The sequence below is a fragment of the Anser anser genome (assembly GCF_964211835.1).
Source record: "Anser anser genome assembly, chromosome: 2".
Classification (NCBI taxonomy): domain Eukaryota; kingdom Metazoa; phylum Chordata; class Aves; order Anseriformes; family Anatidae; genus Anser; species Anser anser.
Window position 1 is genome coordinate 93,075,813 of NC_139721.1, and position 20,401 is coordinate 93,096,213.

Below are 20,401 nucleotides of genomic sequence, written 5' to 3' on the forward strand. Positions count from 1 at the left end.
GTTTAGGGATAGCTGATGTGTGCAGCTTATGCGACTTGAGGTCAGCAGGAGTTTTCTCTGTCTTGTGTTCTTTCTCTTTTATTCAGTCAGGAGCTAAAGGAAAACTTGTCCGGAGTCTTGCTGTGTGCGAAGAGACATCCCCTCGCCCAGGAGCAGAAAGTCTTCATGATAATCAGGTACATTTACCATCATTGCTGTTAGCTGCATGGTTAAACTCCATGTGCTGTTGCATGGTTATGTTACTTAACTGGGCATTTACCAATGTCTTTCTTGGGGGAAAGATTACATCCAACAACAAACACATTTTTATGAAGTTATCTGGTTTAGCGTGAACTTTATTTTGAAATACTAGTTTTACATTATGTCACAGGGTGTTGTTTGCTTTTTTTTCCAGACCCCCTGAAAATTTCAGCAAATGGAAAAGAATTCAAAAGAATTTAGATTTAGAAAAAAAAAAGTAACAATCAAAAAATATGTTCTTTTTTCTAAGGCTATCTCCTTCAAGGCTGCACCAGTTACAATTATGATTATGCTCTGGTTTTTGGTTCCTCTGAGACCCCAGTTCATATCAGTCACATCAAATTTACAGGTCCTTCACTCTCTGAAATACTTTAATAGAGTCAAAGGTGCCTCCTACTGAGTGGCATTTGCTTACTAAACTCTTGGTGTAGAGTTTCCAGTATCAAAAAGCTTATATTTGAGTTTATCTGTACTGGTAGTGTTGTATTCCCAGCGGCTGGTAGAGTTCTGTCCCTTCACCTTGGAGTCTAATGCTGGTGGTAGTCTTTGTAGATTCGCTGCAAACCACCCCCCTCCGCCCCCAAAAGCAAAAGTAAAAAAAAAAAAAAAAATCAAATATTTGTTTGCTTGTTAAGAATAAGACTTGAGAAGGAAAAAAAATAAAATCACAAGCACTGCATATAATTTGTATGTGCAAATGAGATCAGCTATAGAAAGAGTTTGAGGAAATAACTTCTTGTGAGCTTAGCACAAAAACAAAAATCACATTTAAGTGTACTTTATCACAGTTTCTTCTGACTTGAAATAAAACAAATTCAGCTCTCCTCTTAGCTCATAAGTATGGAGAGGTTTTTCTTTTTTTTTTTTTTCTTGAAAGACCAAAAACCAGGTTGTTTAGCAGGGGGACTTCTACATGTTCTACTGCTCTACAATGACGCTTATGCAGTTGATAGGTTATTTTATCAGTTGTTCTGTTGTAGTTATATGCTTCTAGCTTAACATGTGTTGCTCAAGATGCGTGGCTTTTGTTCTTTCATTTGTATTTTCTATTGTTTAACGGAGAATGAAAAGGAGAGTAATATAAATATAAAGAAGTTGTACGAAGCATGGCGCCGTAGCTGATAATGTACTGCACAGGTCCTGTACCACATCTCCAAGAGACTGGCAGGCGTTGAGGTAAAACTCCTGTACAGGTCATGCCCCAACACCAGGCAGAGGAGGGGTTCCTGCCACACAGCCTCTGGTCTTACCTGATCTGACCAGGTATGGCAAGGATTTCCTGGACCATATTGACACAATAACGGAAGATAAAGTGACTCCCAGGACCCCAGCATATGTTTTGTAAAGATGCAGTTGGCTGGGTGTAATTAATGAGGGAGGAATTGCATTTTTGCTCTTGCTGACCTCTTGCTAATGAAAGCAGCTCAGCTTTGCCATGGAAAGCTGGACCTACAGTCTCCTCCTTGGACTGGCTGAAGGGTACAGAAAGTTTTGTGCCAACCTAATTGCTTTGCTTTCACTTTAGAGGAGGAAAAGCTTATTTTCAGTTTGGATTTATTTATTTTTTTAATTATTTTATCTTAATGGTTTACAAAGCACAGGAAATTAATTACCAGAGAATGTATGGTACATTGCCAGAACTACAGAGTATGGATTATACTGCAGACTTGATGTTTGTATTTATATTTGAATACTTGCCTTTATTCCCCTGTGCAGGGAAAAAAAAACTTGTTTACCTGTATTACTTGATCTTGAACGCTTACCTGATGGTTCACTATTTCCTTACTTACAAGGAATGTTGCCTTTAATGTTATACTATTGACCAGTAAGTGTATTATTGCAATTTGAACATTTATTTTGTTGTTCACTATACTTACCTTGTATCAATGTATTTATTAACATTGTATTTTATTATTGAGAAAAATCAATAAAAATATAACAAAATATACAGTAGTTTGCTTTCACGACTCTACAGCTCTTTTGTGTATTTCTTCTAATGCAATCAAATATGTAAGTATTACGTTACATGTAAAACAGTATTTATTGTGTGTTCATATGTGTGCTTATGTGTAAAGTCTGTCCTTTTTCTTTCCAATGAAATAAGTGCATTTTAACAGCCACTGTGAAGCTTAAGATTAATGTCCTGAGAATGGCACAGCCAGTTACATTTTTCTCCTCTGTTGGGAAAAGCTAATGGCACACTCACTCTGCTCTAGGCAGTGCAGGGAATCAGAGCTGTCCTTCAGGGTCTTTTGGCAGTGGTTGATCCAAACGTGATTTGAACGAGAAATTGAACTGCCATTTGAAGTGAAAGAAAGCAGGCATAACGTTAGCCCCCTGAGAGCAACTGAGCAGGTTAGCAAACATTTTTCTATCTATCCTTATCTCAAAAGGCCAGGAGTTCCCCCTTGTTCCCTTTGTACACTCAGATTTTGGCTAATATTGTCATCCAGAACTAACAGAAGCAGGGATTAAAGATGGTATTTCAGGTTAAATTTGGGCTCTAGGGCTATGTTTCTCTTTTACGGTACCTTACATCTTGAGTCTTCCGTGCCACATTTGATTAAGCTGAGAAACTATCCAATTCCTGTCTTACCGTGGCATGTTTATGCTGATATCTTGTTCTGTAAGGATTTTGTCTTACATGTGTTATGGTGACTGATTTTAGTTCTCATTTAAAAACAAACAAAACGCACACACACAAAAGACAAAAAATAATCCCAAACAACCACATCCAGAAACCTAAGGTTTATTTTTAAAAAATATGTTGAAAATATCACTTGGATTCATAATGACCTGGTTACTTTAGAAATAAATAAATAAAAATAAAAACCACCCAAAAAAAGCCCTTACTTTAAAGTTTCATATTGATATTTTTGGAATGCTGGTATTCTTTGAAAAATTGTGACATAAGGGAGTTTACTAGCATTCAACAATTTCAGATTTTCTCTATTAAGGGTAAATTTGGATTTCATTAATGTGATACCAGAAATTTATTGGGCATGCAGGATTCTCATGTATTAAATACTGCATTATCAGGGAGTTTTGTCACAGCTTAATGCAAGTGTGCATTTTTACACCAAAGCATATAGTTGGCCAATTTTTTCTTCAAAAAATGTGAACACAGAAGTATGCTCCCTTAAGTTTTGTACAATCAGCTTGTTTTCTTTGGAGGTTATCATGGCATTATTTATATTTTTCAAGATGTATCAATTTGTGTTTTGTCCAAACAAAACCAATGTAAAGTAATGTTGTTAAGTGGGAAATAACAAGTTTCTTAAAGCAAATCAGAAAAGGTGAAACAGCTTGAATTCTTGGTTTTAATTAATTTTTAAAGCTGAGGCATGCTTTCAAAAGGACTCAGACTCTGAAATACTGAAGTTTGAGGATAAAATTTGTGATGCCTTGGAAAATTTCACTTACCACAACTTGTTAGAAAATGGTGGTGCACAATTCACCCCTTAAGCTAAAGGCCTGTTTGCATATGTCTTTAAATATAAAGTACCCAATAACTTAGTAAGCCCTCTTGAGTACAGCTGATTTCATCACTTGCTGGCATGCTTCTTCTGTCAGAGCTGAAAAGCTCAGGCTGGCTGATGCTACATTTTCTTGTACAAAGCAGTTCACGTGAACTTGCAATGTTCTTTTTTTTGGGGGGGGGGGGGGGGGGGGGGGGGGGGGGGGAGTTGCATCTATCCATAAATCATTATATCACATATTTAATATAGGTTAAATTTTAGAATTACTTAAAGCTCATATGAAATGCATTTCACTGTTCTAGCAATTCTTGGAGGAGAGTTATTAAAGTGTAGAATAACGTACCTTTAACGTACGTAGGTAGAATAAAAGCTTATAGATTGCAAACAATAGGAAAGAAATTCACCTAGTATAAGAATTTGGCCTCTAAGATGTCATTATTCTCCTGGAGAGAGAGGAGGGGAAAAAAAAAAAAAAAAAGGAAAGAAATGTATCTGGCTTTAGCTTTTCTAGCCATGCACAGTTTAATGCATATCTGCATATCTACAGGTTAAAAGTCATGGGAACTGTATTGAATCTGGCCCTGAATTTATCTTTTTTTTTCTTCCTCCCAACAGGAATCAATACAACTACAACTTTCAAGTTTTCCTGGTTTGCAAGAAGAAGACAAAACTAGTAAAGATGACACCGAGAAAGAAAAAGAAAAGGATAAAAATAAAGATAAAAACAGTGAAAAAAACAAGACCAGAATGTTATCAAAAGGTGAACTTGAAATATTTAAATTGATATAATTACTTTAACAAGCATGTATTTCTTTATGTGCGTAAATACACAATATTAATGTATTCTCATGCATTGAGAAAATTCAGAACATGTAATGTGTATGCATGAGTGTTTTTCATACAAATGCTGGGCTTTGAAAGTGAGAAACCTTCCAAACTGTTTTGATGTGGATGTTATATATATATATATTTTTTTGTGTGTGTGTGTGTGTAAAATTAGTTCTTCTGAACATGTAATCATGGTAGCGTGAACATATATACGTAAAGGTGTGATTATATAAGTGTAAGACTAATACTTTTCCCTGTTGATGATAATACACTGACAAGTCATTTGTACAATATAGGCAGCAGAGTAATCCTCTTCAGTATTGCTCCTCTATCTTGGAGAATTTCTCTTAAATAGCGTAAGGAAATCCACCCGTGACCTTTAACCTGTATTGCCATCTACTATTAGTTATCTGTCATCTATTACCACCTTCTATGACTTGTTTGGTTTTTGTATCTAAATATAGTGTTAAAAAATATATATTTTTATTTGTCAGTGGTACCGAGTTGCAATGTAATCTCTTAAAAAGAATCGTTGCCTACCTGGATGCGGATCTGCAGCTGGTGTGAATTGTCAGTTGGCTTCAATGGAGCACTCACAGTTCACATCAGCTTGAGGATCTGCACACGCCTTTGACTCAGGCAGTACGACAGTACTGAAAAATTAATTCTAACTGCTGTCACACATCACCGTTACCTGCCCACTCTTAGGCATCACTGGGTTTTCAGTCTGTTAATGCTAATAAAATTCCCACTGGCACGATGCTTCATTTTCTGTGTGTAGAGTGTATATTAAGTGATGCAAAGACGTATCAGTGGATAAAACTATTTTTATACTTCGTAGTTTAAAGGAAGAACACGGAAGGATCTTGATTGGCATTGAAGATACCTCATGATTTTCAAATAACCAACGCTTTCCTTCAGTGTCTAGTTTTGGTTCTGCATTCTCTGTGAAACACTATAGAGGAATCATGCACATCCACCCTATGCTTCCAAGAGTAGATTTTTTTTCACCTGAACTCCAAACGAATATATTATTTCAGAACATATGCTCACAGATTGTCACTGGAAAATGAAATTTGGTTTACAGTATAGCTTAATCATAACTGTTGAAATAAAATAAATGAATGTGAGGTGTTTGTTTTTATTTTTCAGATTGCAGTCAAGAGTATACAGACTCAACAGGCATAGATTTGCATGAGTTTCTCATAAATACATTAAAGAATAACCCCAGGTAGGTATTTTCTACATTACAGCTGGTACTCTTGAAATTGTAGCTGGCATTCTCAGAAATCCCATAAGCTGAATCCCATAAACTGTACACCATGTTTTATTAGTTCTGGAGATGGTTATGAGGGAAAATGTAAAGGAGGTAGGTTTTCAGCTGAGCAAAAAGCTATAAGAAGTCACTGATTCATACTCCCCTTCTAGTTCACTTCTAATTTCACTTTTTGACGTTTGGTATTTGTCCTTAGCTTCTTGCATAAAGCCTCTACATGATTTTAGCAGTAGTGTAGTGATTACAATTGGAGACTTGTATGTGAGTATAAAGTAGCTTTCTTCTGGCAATGCTGTACACAATTAATATTGTGTGCATAGTGCTGAATTCTGCTTTTGGTATTTCCAATTTTTATTTGGAGCAGTTAGTTCATATCAAAATTAAATTTACCTCTAAATGTCTAAGGAAGAATCTGTTACATTTTTATACTTTGTGCTTTAAATGTTTAGTTCAATGGCATCTGTTAAGTAGATACTATATAATACTGAAATTAAGGAAAGCTATGAATAATTAGTTACCTAATAGGTTGTGTAACCTTTTGTATAGATAACAAAGTCCTTGAATTGTTTTATCTGCACAACATTAAAAACTTCAAAAGCGCTAAGGAGTGTTGGACTCTGTCAAGCTTAATTGTATGTGTGGGACTATGCAGGGGAAAATTTTACGTGTTTTCTTCAGGAGAAGGAGGAAAAGAAGGAACATCTGAGAACTTCCAGTTGAAAACAGTATTTGGAGTGAGAGCAACATTGCCTCCTGGGAGTCATAGTTCAAAGGCATTGTTCTCCATTGTATCCTCTAACTAGATTAGCTTGCCCACTCTTCTCACTTAATGGTCAATGCCTAGGGAAAGATGTGTCTGACAAAATGCTGAAAATTTCTGTGGACGGCATCTCTGTTCTTGCAAGAACTAGGTTAGTCGAAAATCTAATTTTCCATCAAAAATGGTGATAAAGCACCAGAGCTATCCATAGCAGTCAGGGTTATTCTTTGCAGGGACTGCAACCTACTGATCACAGCCCTGTGTGGCTAGAAGCACTCTCAGACTATGCTAAGAGCAAGGAAGGGCTAACTCTGTTGCTCGTGTCAGGGAAGTTGCAGCAATGCAGACTGGAATCTTCTCCAGATGTGCCAAGGCAAAGCACATTTCATTTTTAATCAGGGTGGCTGACCACGCTCATAGAATTGCCTTACAATTATTGATATACTCATTTTTTTCAACTAAAATGGCTATTGGTAGTTGATGCTACAGTTCCTTGCATTTATTTTTGACAGGGACAGAATGATACTCTTGAAAATGGAACAGGAAATTATTGACTTTATTAGTGACAACAAGTAAGTAGAGCTCCACGCTCGGTTACGAAGTCGTGTGTGTGTGTAGAAGTGCAAGCTGAGTGAGTGATATACTCATATAGACCCCAGCACTCTTGAGCCCTGTTACGTTGCAAGATCAGGCTTTTATTTCCTGACACATTTGGTCTGCTTAAAATACGGTGGATGTAAATGAGAACCTTTTGCTTTTCCTCGTGTCATAATCTTTCAGTTGCTTCTACTGGCACTCTACTCTTCTGGGTCCAAAAATACTAGTCAAGCTCTGAGTGCAGAGGATACCACTCAGGTATTTCTAAGTAGACATACTCAATCAAATATGCTATCATGCAGGTTTCCGTGTGTGCTATGTTATTCTAGCATGTTGGAAAACAACTAAACTTTGGGGAGGCAGGGAGGGAGGGTTACTACCACCTGCTCTTTTTAATAAACTGTTTCTGCAGCTTTAAAAAGTAGAGAGTCAGAATAGAAGAAGAGGAAGAAATTACACTCTTGGGAAATAAACGTTTTGACAGAAAGAGAGGAAAAATGAGTATGTGCCTTCCAGCATCGCTCTGCCTGATCTCTGGGACAAGAGCAGAAATCTGTTGAGGGATTGTTTGTGCAGGGTGTGTGTGTATGTGGGGAGCGAGTTCTTCCCCATGTACAACATGTCCAGTCAATAGCATAATGTGTGAGCTTTGTAGCATGTAGAAATGTGCTTGTTAGAAACTGTAAATGCAATTGCTTTCTCTTGTCTGCCTTCTTGTAGCAAACATCTATGTGCGAACACACAAAGGAGAAATTTTCAGTTAGATTATTGTCCACTGAATTATGAAATGTGTTGCTATTGTCATTTAATTATAGCTCAGAGGGAGATGTAATTATCAATGCAATTTGCTTTCTTTTTACCAGTAATCACTATAAAAAGTTCCCTCAGATGTCATCATATCAGAGGATGCTAGTACACAGAGTGGCAGCTTACTTTGGAATGGATCACAATGTGGATCAAACTGGAAAATCTGTAATCATCAACAAGACCAGCAATACCAGAATGTAAGTAGCGTCTGTTTTGTTTTCCTCGTTCCCTTTCACAAGACCTGGTTGGTACCATGACTACATGTAATTTTTTCAGTTTATATATGTAATAAATATACGTTTTGTTTTGAGTGAATACTGTTTATCACTTTCTAGGGTGGGAGAGGAGGACAGGGATGTCTCCACAGCTAACATTGTCAGCTTGTTTAAGGATTTAAAGGTAGTTAAGGAGAAATCAACCCAATCCGTTCTTTGCAAGAATTTTGTCCAGTACCTTGGAATGTTATGTTTCCAGACACCTTAGTGCCACCAGTGCCACTTAGCGCAGAAATGAGTTTATTACTTTACATGTATACTCCTAAATAATCTAAATTTACTTGGAAGGTTGCCTCTTCCCTTGTTCTGGCTCTCCTTGCTTCAAGATTAATTGTCTGCCCAACCTGATTATTTAACATTTGGTTCCCCTCCACCACCTGCCACTGTTCATTCCCCCCTTCTCCTCCTGTTTCTAGTTTATTTCATTTTCAGATCTCATAGAGACCACAGAGTCCTTATGGGTTATAAACTCCGTCTGATGGTTCAAATGCATTCTGGTTCAAATTTCTGGCAAGTTAAATGTGTGCTGGCATGCTTTATGCTTTCCTCTGTGAACTTGTATAAAGCTAGCAAAAGCTCAATACAAAGCTTTTTGGCTAATTCAACAAAGATGCAGTCACGTCTGTGCCTACCAGCATCACTTCTTCTGCCGAGTGTCCTTATTCTTTAACCATCATGGAAAAAATGGTCTTACTCTCCCTCTTTACCTATAAACTACATAATGAAGAGGAAATAATTACAACTGCATAATGCAGTTTTGATATCTGGTATTGAAACAGGAAAGCCCCATTTGAAAATTGTGTACTTCCTGTATTCAATTAGTAGGAGAAATAAAAACCTTTATTTCTTTTACATATCCAGATGATATCCATATCCTTTATTTCTTTTACACATCCAGATGATTTACTTTGACTCAAACTGCTGAGGATGTGTGTATGTATGTATATTTTTAAATGCTATTGTCTTCTATTGTAGAAGGCTCAGATTTTGATCTTGCAGAAGCAGGTAGTCTCTCTAGCCTAGCACAATGGTATTATTTCTCTGAACTCTAAAAACCTTCCATATGTGTGAAGTAAATTTAAGATCATGGAAAATTTCTTGTAGATTCTTTTCATGGGCTATCCCTGAGATACTCAGGCACCTGAAAAATAACACTTAGACATCAATGTTTTTAAAGGTTTAAATAAATTGTGCTCCAGAGGTCTGATTTTGAAAGCTGAGAGAATTACAACAACTCGATAAATGTGACACTCAAACTGCTGACACTTAGGATCTGATAATACCTGCCCATGTGCAAGAGCTATGTTTGGTATGAATAAGAAAAAGCTGTGTATACAGCAAACTAGTGTTCATTTCTAAGCTGTAAATGAGGAAAAAAAAGCTTAATTCTCTCTTAAACAAAACACAATCATATTTGAAAGCTTTTTAGGCATTCCTCTCTTTACAGTTGTCCCTTTTCCATTTGTGTTTGTCACCTCCGTAGTGCAACAACTGCTGCAGACCTTCCCTTGCAGCATTGCCTTCTCCTGGCTGACTTGGTAATGTGATATCATCACATTAATATTTGGTAACGCCTTGCATGGCTGCGTGGCTGTGCATCTCGTATTGATAGCATTGGAAGCGCTGATGTAAATGCTTTCACAGTGCTTCTGGAGAGGACACCAAAGTCCTAGACCTCTTCAACAGCTGAAACTGAGTACTCTGGTGAAGCTGTGGCTTCTTGCGTGGTGGGAATGAGAAAGCAAGTCTGGTTACCAGGCATTAACTGATATCTCTGTGGGCAAATTCTGAGGGCAGGATGCTGCAGGAGCGTGCTGGCTCCGATGACCCTTTCAGCTTTGGAGGTGGTGATGCAGGCTGGAGGCAAGTCATGCAGCCAGACAAATTGGTTCTGACACCATTCGTGTGCAGATCTTCCAGAAATGAACACAGGGTTTGGCCCTCATTTTTTCTGTGAGTACAACCATTCTGTAAGCACCATATAAACTGCAGGTTTTTACTCCTTCTGCAGTGTTTGAGGGTAGATAACTGAATCATATACAGCTCATATTGCATCATGGTGCTTCCAGTGTGTTATCTACAATACTTTGGTACTGCTCTAATGTAAAGCTTTGTAAAGGTCCTCTCTTTTTTCATAATTGGAGGAAACGGCGTGCTTTTTAAATGTACCTGGCTCTGACAGAAAATAGACATTGTTATCCAGTATGAATAAGGGTTGATGAGATTTTATTATCCATAGCAAATAGTCTACAATTTCCACATCTGAAAGTGTCCAGTGTGATTTCATGTGTGTTTCATTTCAGTATTCTCAGGAGAAACAATTTTATGTAGTTCAGAGTCAGCACCAAATACTGGGAATGTGTTGACTCTATTAATTACTACTTGGAAAATATCCAGGATACTGGAGTATCTGGAGAACAATCAAAAGGCAGTTCAGTGTGGTTATGCTGTGCTGTAAGCCTGAGTCTTGATTGTTTAATGCAACTTTACCAAGGGGCTCCGTAGATATTTTGAAGATTTGTGTTCTGTCAATAAATTATTTCCTTATGCCATATAGTTTCCAAAATACTTAAGCTGCATACTCTGATGAGGCTTGAGTTCTTCAATTTAGAAATTCTGCGCTGCCTGTTACTTCTGTGAGTGCGCACCTGTTGGAGAAGAGCGTATGACTGCGGAGTCACTGCGTGGGCTTGAATAAGCACCATGTGGTTTATTTCTGCGGTTGGGCGAGGGCTCGTGTCACATTTTGGCTCCCACTTGCAGGCGATGAGTTGTTTCCTCACTCCAGGAAAAGAGGTGGATTCACTTTGCTCACCAGAGACTTCCTGTTCTCACTGTCCACAGGTTCCTGGAAGCACAAGTGTCAGAAGAGTTAATGGCTTTGAGATGAATGGGCTGGTTGGGAAGATTGGGTGGATGGGGCTATATTAGAGGCACCACAGTATGGAGTAGGGTCTGTCAAATGGAGGATATGAATGGAGTGGATGAGGGCATTTCATTTCCTTCTTCAGTTGGCAATCTGATAGAGCAACATATGTCCGCTTTTGGGTACCTGTGCCAATTTAAAAGTACCTCCTTTTAGGGGGGTTGGAATTGGAGAATGTGCTTATTGAGGAGGCTGTGGCTGGAAGGAGGGCTGTAACTTTGTCTGGTCAACCAGGCTGTTTTATAGAGAGGGGAAATTGGTGGTAAAAATGCATTATGATTTGATTCTCTCCAGGATTGCAATCTTGGAGCTTTAGTCACCTCTCAATGGAACCTCTAAAGAATGCAGTCAGACCCTAATGAGCACTTTTGCAGTCTGAGGACTACTTATAATGAGGGGTTTAGTCTAAGGTGTTTTTTTTATTTTTTATTGAAATGTGAACAAGTCATATTGTTTGATATTTTTTTTATATGAAATTAAACTCTAAAGCACAGAGGTGACCTCAACTAGCCAAATGCTTGTTAACCTGCAAAAGATAAACCTGTACTCCAGCTCTCATTATGGAATAGTGGGTCTTCAAAACAAATTATATTTCAGTATGTCTTCTGAAATTAGGACAACTTCAAAAAAAGAAATATCTTTTTTTCCTGGTGTAACATCTTAAAAAGTTCTGCCTAAACAAAACTGTCAACCTTAATAAATAAATAAATAAACAAAAATTTCATTCTCAGCCATATACATGCTAAAAATTGCACAGAAAATGGAGGACTTTTAGTATTGTTTTTAGACCCAGAGAGCTCCAAGTACTACTTAAAATGGGAAGTCTACTTTATTCAATATGAAGTTGCTCTTGTGTGACCATTGTAATGTATATTTGTCTGTCTTCTGTGTCCACCTGTCACCTATCTAAAGATATACTAAGATGTATAGGGAACTTAAGAAAGTGAAATACGATCTAAACAGAGGTTTGGAATAGAGGCAATATGTTAGGGCATCCCAAACTGGAGACAAAAAATGTGTGTCACCTTCTGTGTATTCCTCGTAATTCCTATCAGACAACTGGAAGTACCTCAGAGCATTTTACAGAAATTGTTCATATTATAATATGTATTAGTGCAACCAAATTCATTCATTACGTTATCTGTGATAGGTGGAGAAACATAGGGGAAGTACGTTTCACGTGCTTGGTAAAGGGAAAGGCTTTTCATTTGGTTGAGATCATCACACATCTGACAAGTATGTCTGTACCACAGCCCCCACGCGTTCATGTACATTTCTATATATGCGTGAGTGGCAAGGTTAATTAGAATTCAGAAGGTGGAGTGCTTATGATATATAATGGTTGTATTTATACACTTCCATGCATTCTGAGGTGAACACACCTATTATGAACTTTATATCAATACTCACATCTTCGGTTATGACTAATTTTTTTTCCAAGATCATCATGAGTTATAATCCTTGTAATATCTGGTTCTTTTCTGTCTTGCTCTGTTAGTATGTAAATGTTTATATAACACTAGCCCAGTCGGAAGGTTTTTTCTGCCTTATAGATACATCTAAAAGTTCTGGGCAGTACTAAGATGTTTTAAGCAGTTCCTTATAGTTCAGAGCTGAACTGTATAAGCAGGAGACACACACTTTGTATGTCAGAACTACAGAAGTCTTGCACATTATTCAGTCTGTACTGTTCTGTCTTCTCTATGTAAGGGTGATTTGAATCACCAGTGCAGAAGAAAAGTTCTCATTAGCTTTCTTTTGTATATACACAGTGATCTTTCTGTCGATAACATCTGTGCTAGTAGAGATGCACTGTGCTAATTTCACCATTTTACGATAAGAATCTGGACTTTGGTACAGGATCCTGCAGACATGTCAGTAAAATGGCATTTGCTGTATATTGACAATTTCAACGAGGACTAGTTCCTAGGAGATTTTTTTCCCCTAGGCTGATGTTACAAGATCACTTCCTTGAGATGCCAAATGTAACAGCCTACAGAGCATGCAAGAAAGTATGCCTTTCCCCTTGAGTGAATAAGGTATTCATGGTTGCTCAGTGTAAATGACTAATTCATTTAAATAGTTGTTTGCTGATGGGAAATATAGAACATTTTCTACACACATTTGGTAACAGTTTGTTTTTAGTCAGGTATATGACAGTAGTTACAGCTGTGTATCTGAATGCATATATGTATTGTTAAGTCTCAGTCAAAGCAATCAATATTTGCCAGAGTTTGAGACAGTTTTGTTTTCTAGTGTTTTTTAGTTTTGTCTCCCCACACACACTCGGATAATACAGAGTAGTTCTCTGGCAAATGGCTTGCTGTATGGTGTTGCACCTCCACTAAAGCACCTTATGGTGCCCTTGATTATCGTATATGCGCACAGGGTAATTGTCTTATGAGAACAGAATCGCTTTTATGAGCCACATGATATAGAAAAGCATGTCAACACCATTATATTTATTTATTATTTTTTTCCGTTGAGGTTACCTTTTTTTCAGGGGAGTATTAATCCAGCTCTATTACTTAGTTTCCTATTGTAGTTACCTCTTTCACATGCTCACTACAGCATAGGTCTTCCTTGACTACTAAGAAATAAGCGAGAATTGGGGGTAGCTGCACTTTCTCTCTGGCTTATAATTGGTGTTGCCTAATCAGTATACCAGTGTTGTGTTTTATGAATGTACAGAGGAATGTAAGGATGTGTAGGAGATGCATGCAACTTATATGGAAAAGCTATACAAATGAGAAACAGCACTTTAATTGGCTGACATTTTGTTCCAGTTTAAGACGAACATTAAGCAACCAAGAATTTAGTAAAAATTTAAAAACAATTAAAACACACATTAGTAACTATAAAGATTCTGTAGCTACATAGTAACACGTGCAGGTTTGAAGTAACAAATGGTTTTCACAGATTTTATTTCTTGGACAACTTTTCATACAATGTTTTTTTAACTGGGATCAGATTAAGAATGTATTAGGGATTAAAAAAAAATCAATGCAGTGGTAATTGTGTTTAGGATGCAAGAGCTCTGTTTCCCATCAGTCATTGCTGTGATGTTTAGGTTTTAGTCTTTAGCTTATTGCCGGCCTTTCACACTGCAGCCTGGAGCTGGGCAGTGTATCTCTGCACACCAAGCAGGGGAAAGCTTTCACATCCCAAAACAAGTGGGGAACTTCCTGAGAAAGAATTCAGAAGAACATTAAGGGGGTTTACACATTTCGCATTGAGATTCAGGATATGTCCACCTCCAGAAGTGGCCTGAACTACCTATGTATGTAACTAAGTGTCAGGGGTTTAGCAATATATTAATATTATGCTACAGGCATTTGTTTCAGGCATAAAGTTGCAGTGTTTCTCTGAATGCTTTATCTGAGATTGTGCTTTCATCATGTCAGTACTTGATGCTCATCTGGAAGAAAGTGAGCTTTTTTAATATCTCTTATTTCTTTTTGAAATTTGTTTGTTTTCTTTAGCTTAACAATACTTGAATTTAGACAGCCTTTTTTTGCTCAACAAGCAATCTCTCCTTTTAGTCACATGCCTGTCTTACATGTAAGAAAAAAAAAAAGGTTGGTATACTTGAGGTTGAGCTGAATTTGACTCTTAAATATTGTCTTCATTTATATGTCTGTCTTTGCAAGATGTATACCGGACCCCATGCAAATGACTTGCTCTGTAAATGAGATGTTAGGGTAAATGAGCCAGTTCTAATAGCTCCAATATTAAATTTTCATCTAATGTAATTTATCAAAACTAAATTGTTTATAATTAAGGTGGACATGTACTTTACAGCTGTTGTATAGCATAATGAAATATTAGTTAGGCATTAATTGGAGGACTTCTGTGGTATTTTCTTGTTTTTTAATTCTTGCAACTACAAGATTGCAGTTTTAAGTTTTCGTAAATGCAGAAGGATATGGTCACCTGGACTGCATTGGGGAAAGAGGAGTTTACCTAGAAAAAGAGTGCTATGGAACAGCAATGAGGTAATTCAATTGAGAGCTCTTCCATGCATATTTTATCACTATTAACCAGTGTCTTTATGTGCCCATCCAAACTGTAGCAGAGAAGTGCCTGTTAATCAAGCTGCTTTTGTCCAGTTTTTATACTTTGAAATTACTTGAGGTAGATCTGGAAATCTGAAATGGCATCTGTGATTTACTCAGAGTGAACTCCATAAGTAGTGGAAATAATGTTTTCAAATCTGGGCTGTAGTTTTCAGAAATGAGCTGCTGATGTGCAAGTAAGTGTTTTGTTTTTTTTTATGTGGTCAAAATTGTTCTTTGTAATTGCCTTTTACAATTCTGTTGCATGCCTCCTGTTTAATGTAGGAAGCATGACATGATCAGTAGAAATGAAAAAATATCATGATTTTTGAGAATTTTTGTGTCTTTACAAGCAAAGTCAGTTGCTTCTGCTCTCCAAAGATAGACTTGTTAGGCTGTCTCGGACATGTTATTAAAAACACGCTTTTCTTCAGGCCAGTGATCATTCACGGGATGACTTCTGATTCATGAGTCTTCCTGCTCAAGAAGGAGAAAATGCCTATGGCTTGAAGTGGAAGTAAGCAGAAGAGTTTATGATGTAGCAGAGCATTACTCATATACATGGTGTATTTGAAGAGGACTAGCAGTTTCTTCATTAGCTTGTCAGCTTTTGGGGAACCACCTTGCCTTCACTGGAAGTCTTCAAATCTTTGACTCGCTTTTCTTTTGTTTATCTCTTCCTTGTTAATTTTTGAACTTCTGAGGTGTGAAAATGTAATTTTAAATAGATCTCTGCAGTTATGCAACACTAGTTTTCAGCTACTTGGAGAGTATGCCACATCCTTAAAATCAAACATTAATGAATTCCGCAATATGCTATGCTACCACTCCAGAGCCTCTACTAGCGGGAAATAAATTGACACTCTGGAAAATGTTCAGTCTAGCTAGAAATCTTGAATATCAAGAACTAAATCCAATCCAGGGGATTGGGAGCAGGAGAAGCAGGTTCCTGAGGTACAGAAATAATCCTAGTTTGAGCACAGGAGGACAAGAGAGTATTTTGAAGCTCTCAGTCCCTGGCTGAGAGAAGGCTTTGCATTTCAGCCCTGTGCAGCAGAAGAGCTGGTATTTGAGTGCACCCTTGGCCTGCTGGGTTCTTTCGGAGCAGGTTTCCATATTCTGGACACAAAATACTGGGCAGAATATCGAAGTCTACTCAGGCGAACTCAGTACTCAGGGAGTCAAGATGTACTGTGTTTTTCCATCTTGTGAGAAACACTCCGTAGCCAATAACTTAGGCTCAAGCGAGGATCTCAGTGAAGTAGTAATTTTTTCGCGATTGCAATGGCGGGCGTCCCACAAGCAGGAGCTCACCTACTAGTTCCAAAACACAGTTTATATACTTTTTGATGACAGGACCCTCCCCTGTTTCCCCACTGAGTGGGTAATCCAGGTTCACAATCTATCTGATGTTTCACAGACAATGCATGGCCTTTAGTTGCCGGCCTGTTAAATTTCAAATTTCTTTTGACTTTTTTACTGTTTGAAGTGGTAATGTTTCTTCACTTATCTGACTTGACTTAACACCGTGATTTTCACCTAATTGTTCTAAGGGGTCTGGTTGTCTGCATTTTACAAGGTCGCCTGCTAAGTTTTCTTATCACTGCAAGCATATCTCAATACCCCATTCCTTACCTTTAAACAATGTAACTCTGCAAAAACAACATTTTTATTCCCACAATCTGTAGGTTAAAACGGAAATTAAGTGTGGAATTAAGTGTTGGGAAGGTGTGTGAGTGTCATGAGCTGTGTTATGATAAATTGGATCAAATTCTTTAAATACTGTGTAGTCTGAAAAACTCCAGTATCTGGCCCTCTGCTTGGTCCTCATGCAGAATAACTTGGCATAGAGGAGATTCAGTGTACATTATCTCTCCTGCAGCTTTCAGTTTCACCATTATCTTCATAATGAGAAATGCTACCAGTGACAGCCCCACAGAAATCATGCTGCTAGGGTACTAGGTCAGAAAATTTTGAAGTGGTGAGGGTTTTTGTTTTTTAATACATGGCAGTCTACCTGCCTGCTCTAAGGAATGGGAGAAGGTGACAAAACAGACCTCACCTCTGTGGGAGTGTGGCCATGGGGGTCGACAAGCCCCATGGTTGGTGATAACATCGGACTCTTAACGATGAGGCCAAAAGGAATGTGAAGCGTTTAGAAGGAACAAGGAAGGGTGATTAAAGAGACGCCTTGCTGTCTGGGACTGCTTGTTCTCTGGCCGTTAAGACATGGAACTTGCTGTGTGTTTGCTGTTGATGGGCAAAGTTGTTTGACCAATGAATAGTTAGTGGAAAAGTACTGCTGTAGAGCGAATGGTATAAGAAGGGAGCCTGTCCTCAGTAAAGGAGTTGAAGTAAGAGTTGAAGTTATGTCATCAATAAAGAAGTAGCAGTCACTGATCTTAAAAGAACCCTGGTGTCTGTGTGGTCCTTATGCCACACACCTCTTGAACAACAGCAAGAAAAAAACAAAGTCTTAGCTTCCATGTAGTTTTACAAGCTCTGTTCTTTTCAATCCTGTAAGATTTATCTGAACTCTGATCATTTCTAATAGAGAAGGAGAATACCTATCAGAATTTTTTGTGACTTTTAATATCCTTGTTGTTTAGTAATAAATACAGAACATGTTTAGCATGCAGATGCTGTTCTGAAAAATGTTAGAATGTACAGTCTTTAACCAGGAAAAATGTAGCATTTGGTATTTATTTTTTTTCATACGCTACAGAGAAGGCAGCACTTTGTACAGGATAGATTTTTTTGATTGCTTTCAGTGTGCTTTTATCATCATAACAGAAGTTCTTAGTGACTCATACTATAAAAGCAGCAATCTGTTAATGAGGCATTTACCTTCAAATGCTTGAAATGCCATCTTGAGTGGTTTTAAGTATTAAGTTGTGATAATATAACTGCACTATACTTTAACAATTATCTGTATTTAAATTCCCACTCTGACTTTTAGAAAGTGTGTTTGAGCATCCATCAGCCCCTGAATACAGGGTCCTCGTTCTCGAAACTATTGTTCTGAGAGAATTTAATCAAATAATTTAAGCACTAGGGCTGTAATTCTGCCTTACATCATTTAGTTGGTGCCTTTTGACAATGATGGTATTTGCTTCCAACTTCTGTTCTGCAAGTTCAAGAATTTACAAATCCACATGCCTTCAAGGTCAAAGCAGTCAATTTTACTGCAGATAGTAGACCTTTTTGGTCCAAAAGGTAAAGCAAAGAAACAGTAATGCTTATGTAGTTTTATTGTGGCTGTAATGTAGAGCCCTAGGAGAGCCTCCAGCATAAAAAAAAAAAAAAAAAAAAAGCACAGCTATTCACAAACTAGCAAAGCAAGAAAGGATACCATACCGTGTCACAGCATGCCTGCAAAATGGAGGCCAATGTGGTGTTGGTCTGAGCAGTCGGTTTAATTAAAGGCAAGTGCAAATAACAAGAGAACACGGTTAAACCATCAAAACACCTGTATAACAGTGCCCTAAATCTTCACAACTTCTCCACATCCTGTCATCAGATGCACTTCTTGCTTGTTCTTGCCGTCCCATTACTCTCCTGATGGTCTGCTTATGGAAGAACACAGAGTCAGTTATTCATTTCGTTTGCCAGATGATGATCCTGCGGGTACCCAGGGGTGCTGTTTTGCCCATTCCTAGCCCCATTACCCTACCTGTCTGTCCCTCTGTTGCCACTTATTCGGGAGAGGATTATTAGCATCCTGTCCCCCGTTAAGTGCATTAAATGAGCATTGCATTCAAATGCAAAGCTGCACTTTTTTTTTTTTGACTTGTGCATACCACAGCGATCTTCACTTTTGAACTTGCTTTCCAATATTGCATTCCTTCAGACAGCTGCCTCACTATTACCTGTGAGGTTTTTGCAGATGATAAGCGCTACAGCACTTGCTAGATTTTAAACTTTATCAGGCGCTGTACTGGTAAACTGTCTTTTCCACACATGGTGAGGTTGTTGCTTCTTTTGAAAGACATCTTGCAACAGCCTGTGCACTGTGGTGCTGTCAGAAACATATGCCACATAATAAAGATTGATGCACTGTGTAAGTCAGCCCTGACAATCCCGGACTGCTTGTGTGCTCTGCTAATACAGTGACTAAGTCTTGAGAGGCATAGCATTCAAAGCTTGTGCTTGTCTTTTTTCATTTGTCCTTTTGGTGTGGTATCTGTGTTTCCTGTTTCCTAGCCAGTTATTTCAGAACTAATTAACTTATTTTAAATGAATGCAGATTTTTTTTCCCAGTTCCATTTCTTATTGTTACAAATGGAGATACAACTCAATCTGAATTTAGTAATATTTATAAAAGGCAAGTAAACAGCGCTGGGTGCAGCAGGGAGTCTGCACTCTACCAACATCCACACACAACCGTCGAACTTTCTAAATATATAGAACATTTCTTTTACATATTCATAAGAAACCTGAGTACACCTATACATATGTATGACCTATCCCCGCTTCGTATTATAATTAATATTTTCACAAACTCCTCCTTTTGGCACCTGTGCAGTGTCTCTTGGTGGTGGTCGTTGGGGGTCGTGGGGATGAAGGCTCACAGTTCCACCCCATCACCGCTAGCAACCTTTTGTTCCTGCACAGACCCTGTGGGTACCTGGATCTCGTCCAGACCGCAGGAGCGGCTTTGACCAGCTCCCTCTTCTTCTGCGCATACTCTGCCCTCCACAAGGTTCCCGAAAGCAACAAAACGTGCTCGACACCAACCCATGCAAGGCCGTCTTTTCCCGCGTTTCGTTAACCCTTGAAACCACACTAATTATATGATTATCATATAACGTTAAACAACAAATTTTAACAGTTTCAACCAGCAAACCCCCAGCAACTTCCATGCTTTAACGACGGGAGAACAAGCAACCCGAGAAGGCAAGGTGTCTCCTTAATCACCCTTCTTTTTTCCCTCTAAACTCTTTACATTCCTACTGGCCTCATTGTTAAGATGTTATCACCAACCTAGGGGCTTGTCAACCCCCATGGCCACACTCCCACATCTCCCCCTTCTTTATTAACATCAACCATCTTCTTGACACGAATTATTACTCCATATATCACATTATCTTCCATATAAACGTTTATGAAAGTTCATTAGGATGTTTCTAAACATAATGCATGCAAGAAAATGCCCCAT

At 38.1% G+C, this 20,401-nt stretch overlaps 1 protein-coding gene across 24 annotated transcripts in view; it reads left to right on the top strand.

Moving 5' to 3' along the window:
- ARPP21 (cAMP regulated phosphoprotein 21) overlaps positions 1-20,401 on the top strand; it is a 213,064-nt gene that overhangs the window by 111,909 nt on the left and 80,754 nt on the right. For all 24 annotated transcript variants that reach the window (XM_083827514.1, XM_083827519.1, XM_083827520.1 and 21 more), the window contains 5 exons: positions 87-176; positions 4,335-4,479; positions 5,700-5,778; positions 7,096-7,155; positions 8,044-8,184. In XM_083827514.1, the coding sequence (XP_083683640.1) occupies positions 87-176; positions 4,335-4,479; positions 5,700-5,778; positions 7,096-7,155; positions 8,044-8,184 (515 nt within the window). The remainder of the gene's footprint in view (positions 1-86; positions 177-4,334; positions 4,480-5,699; positions 5,779-7,095; positions 7,156-8,043; positions 8,185-20,401) is intronic.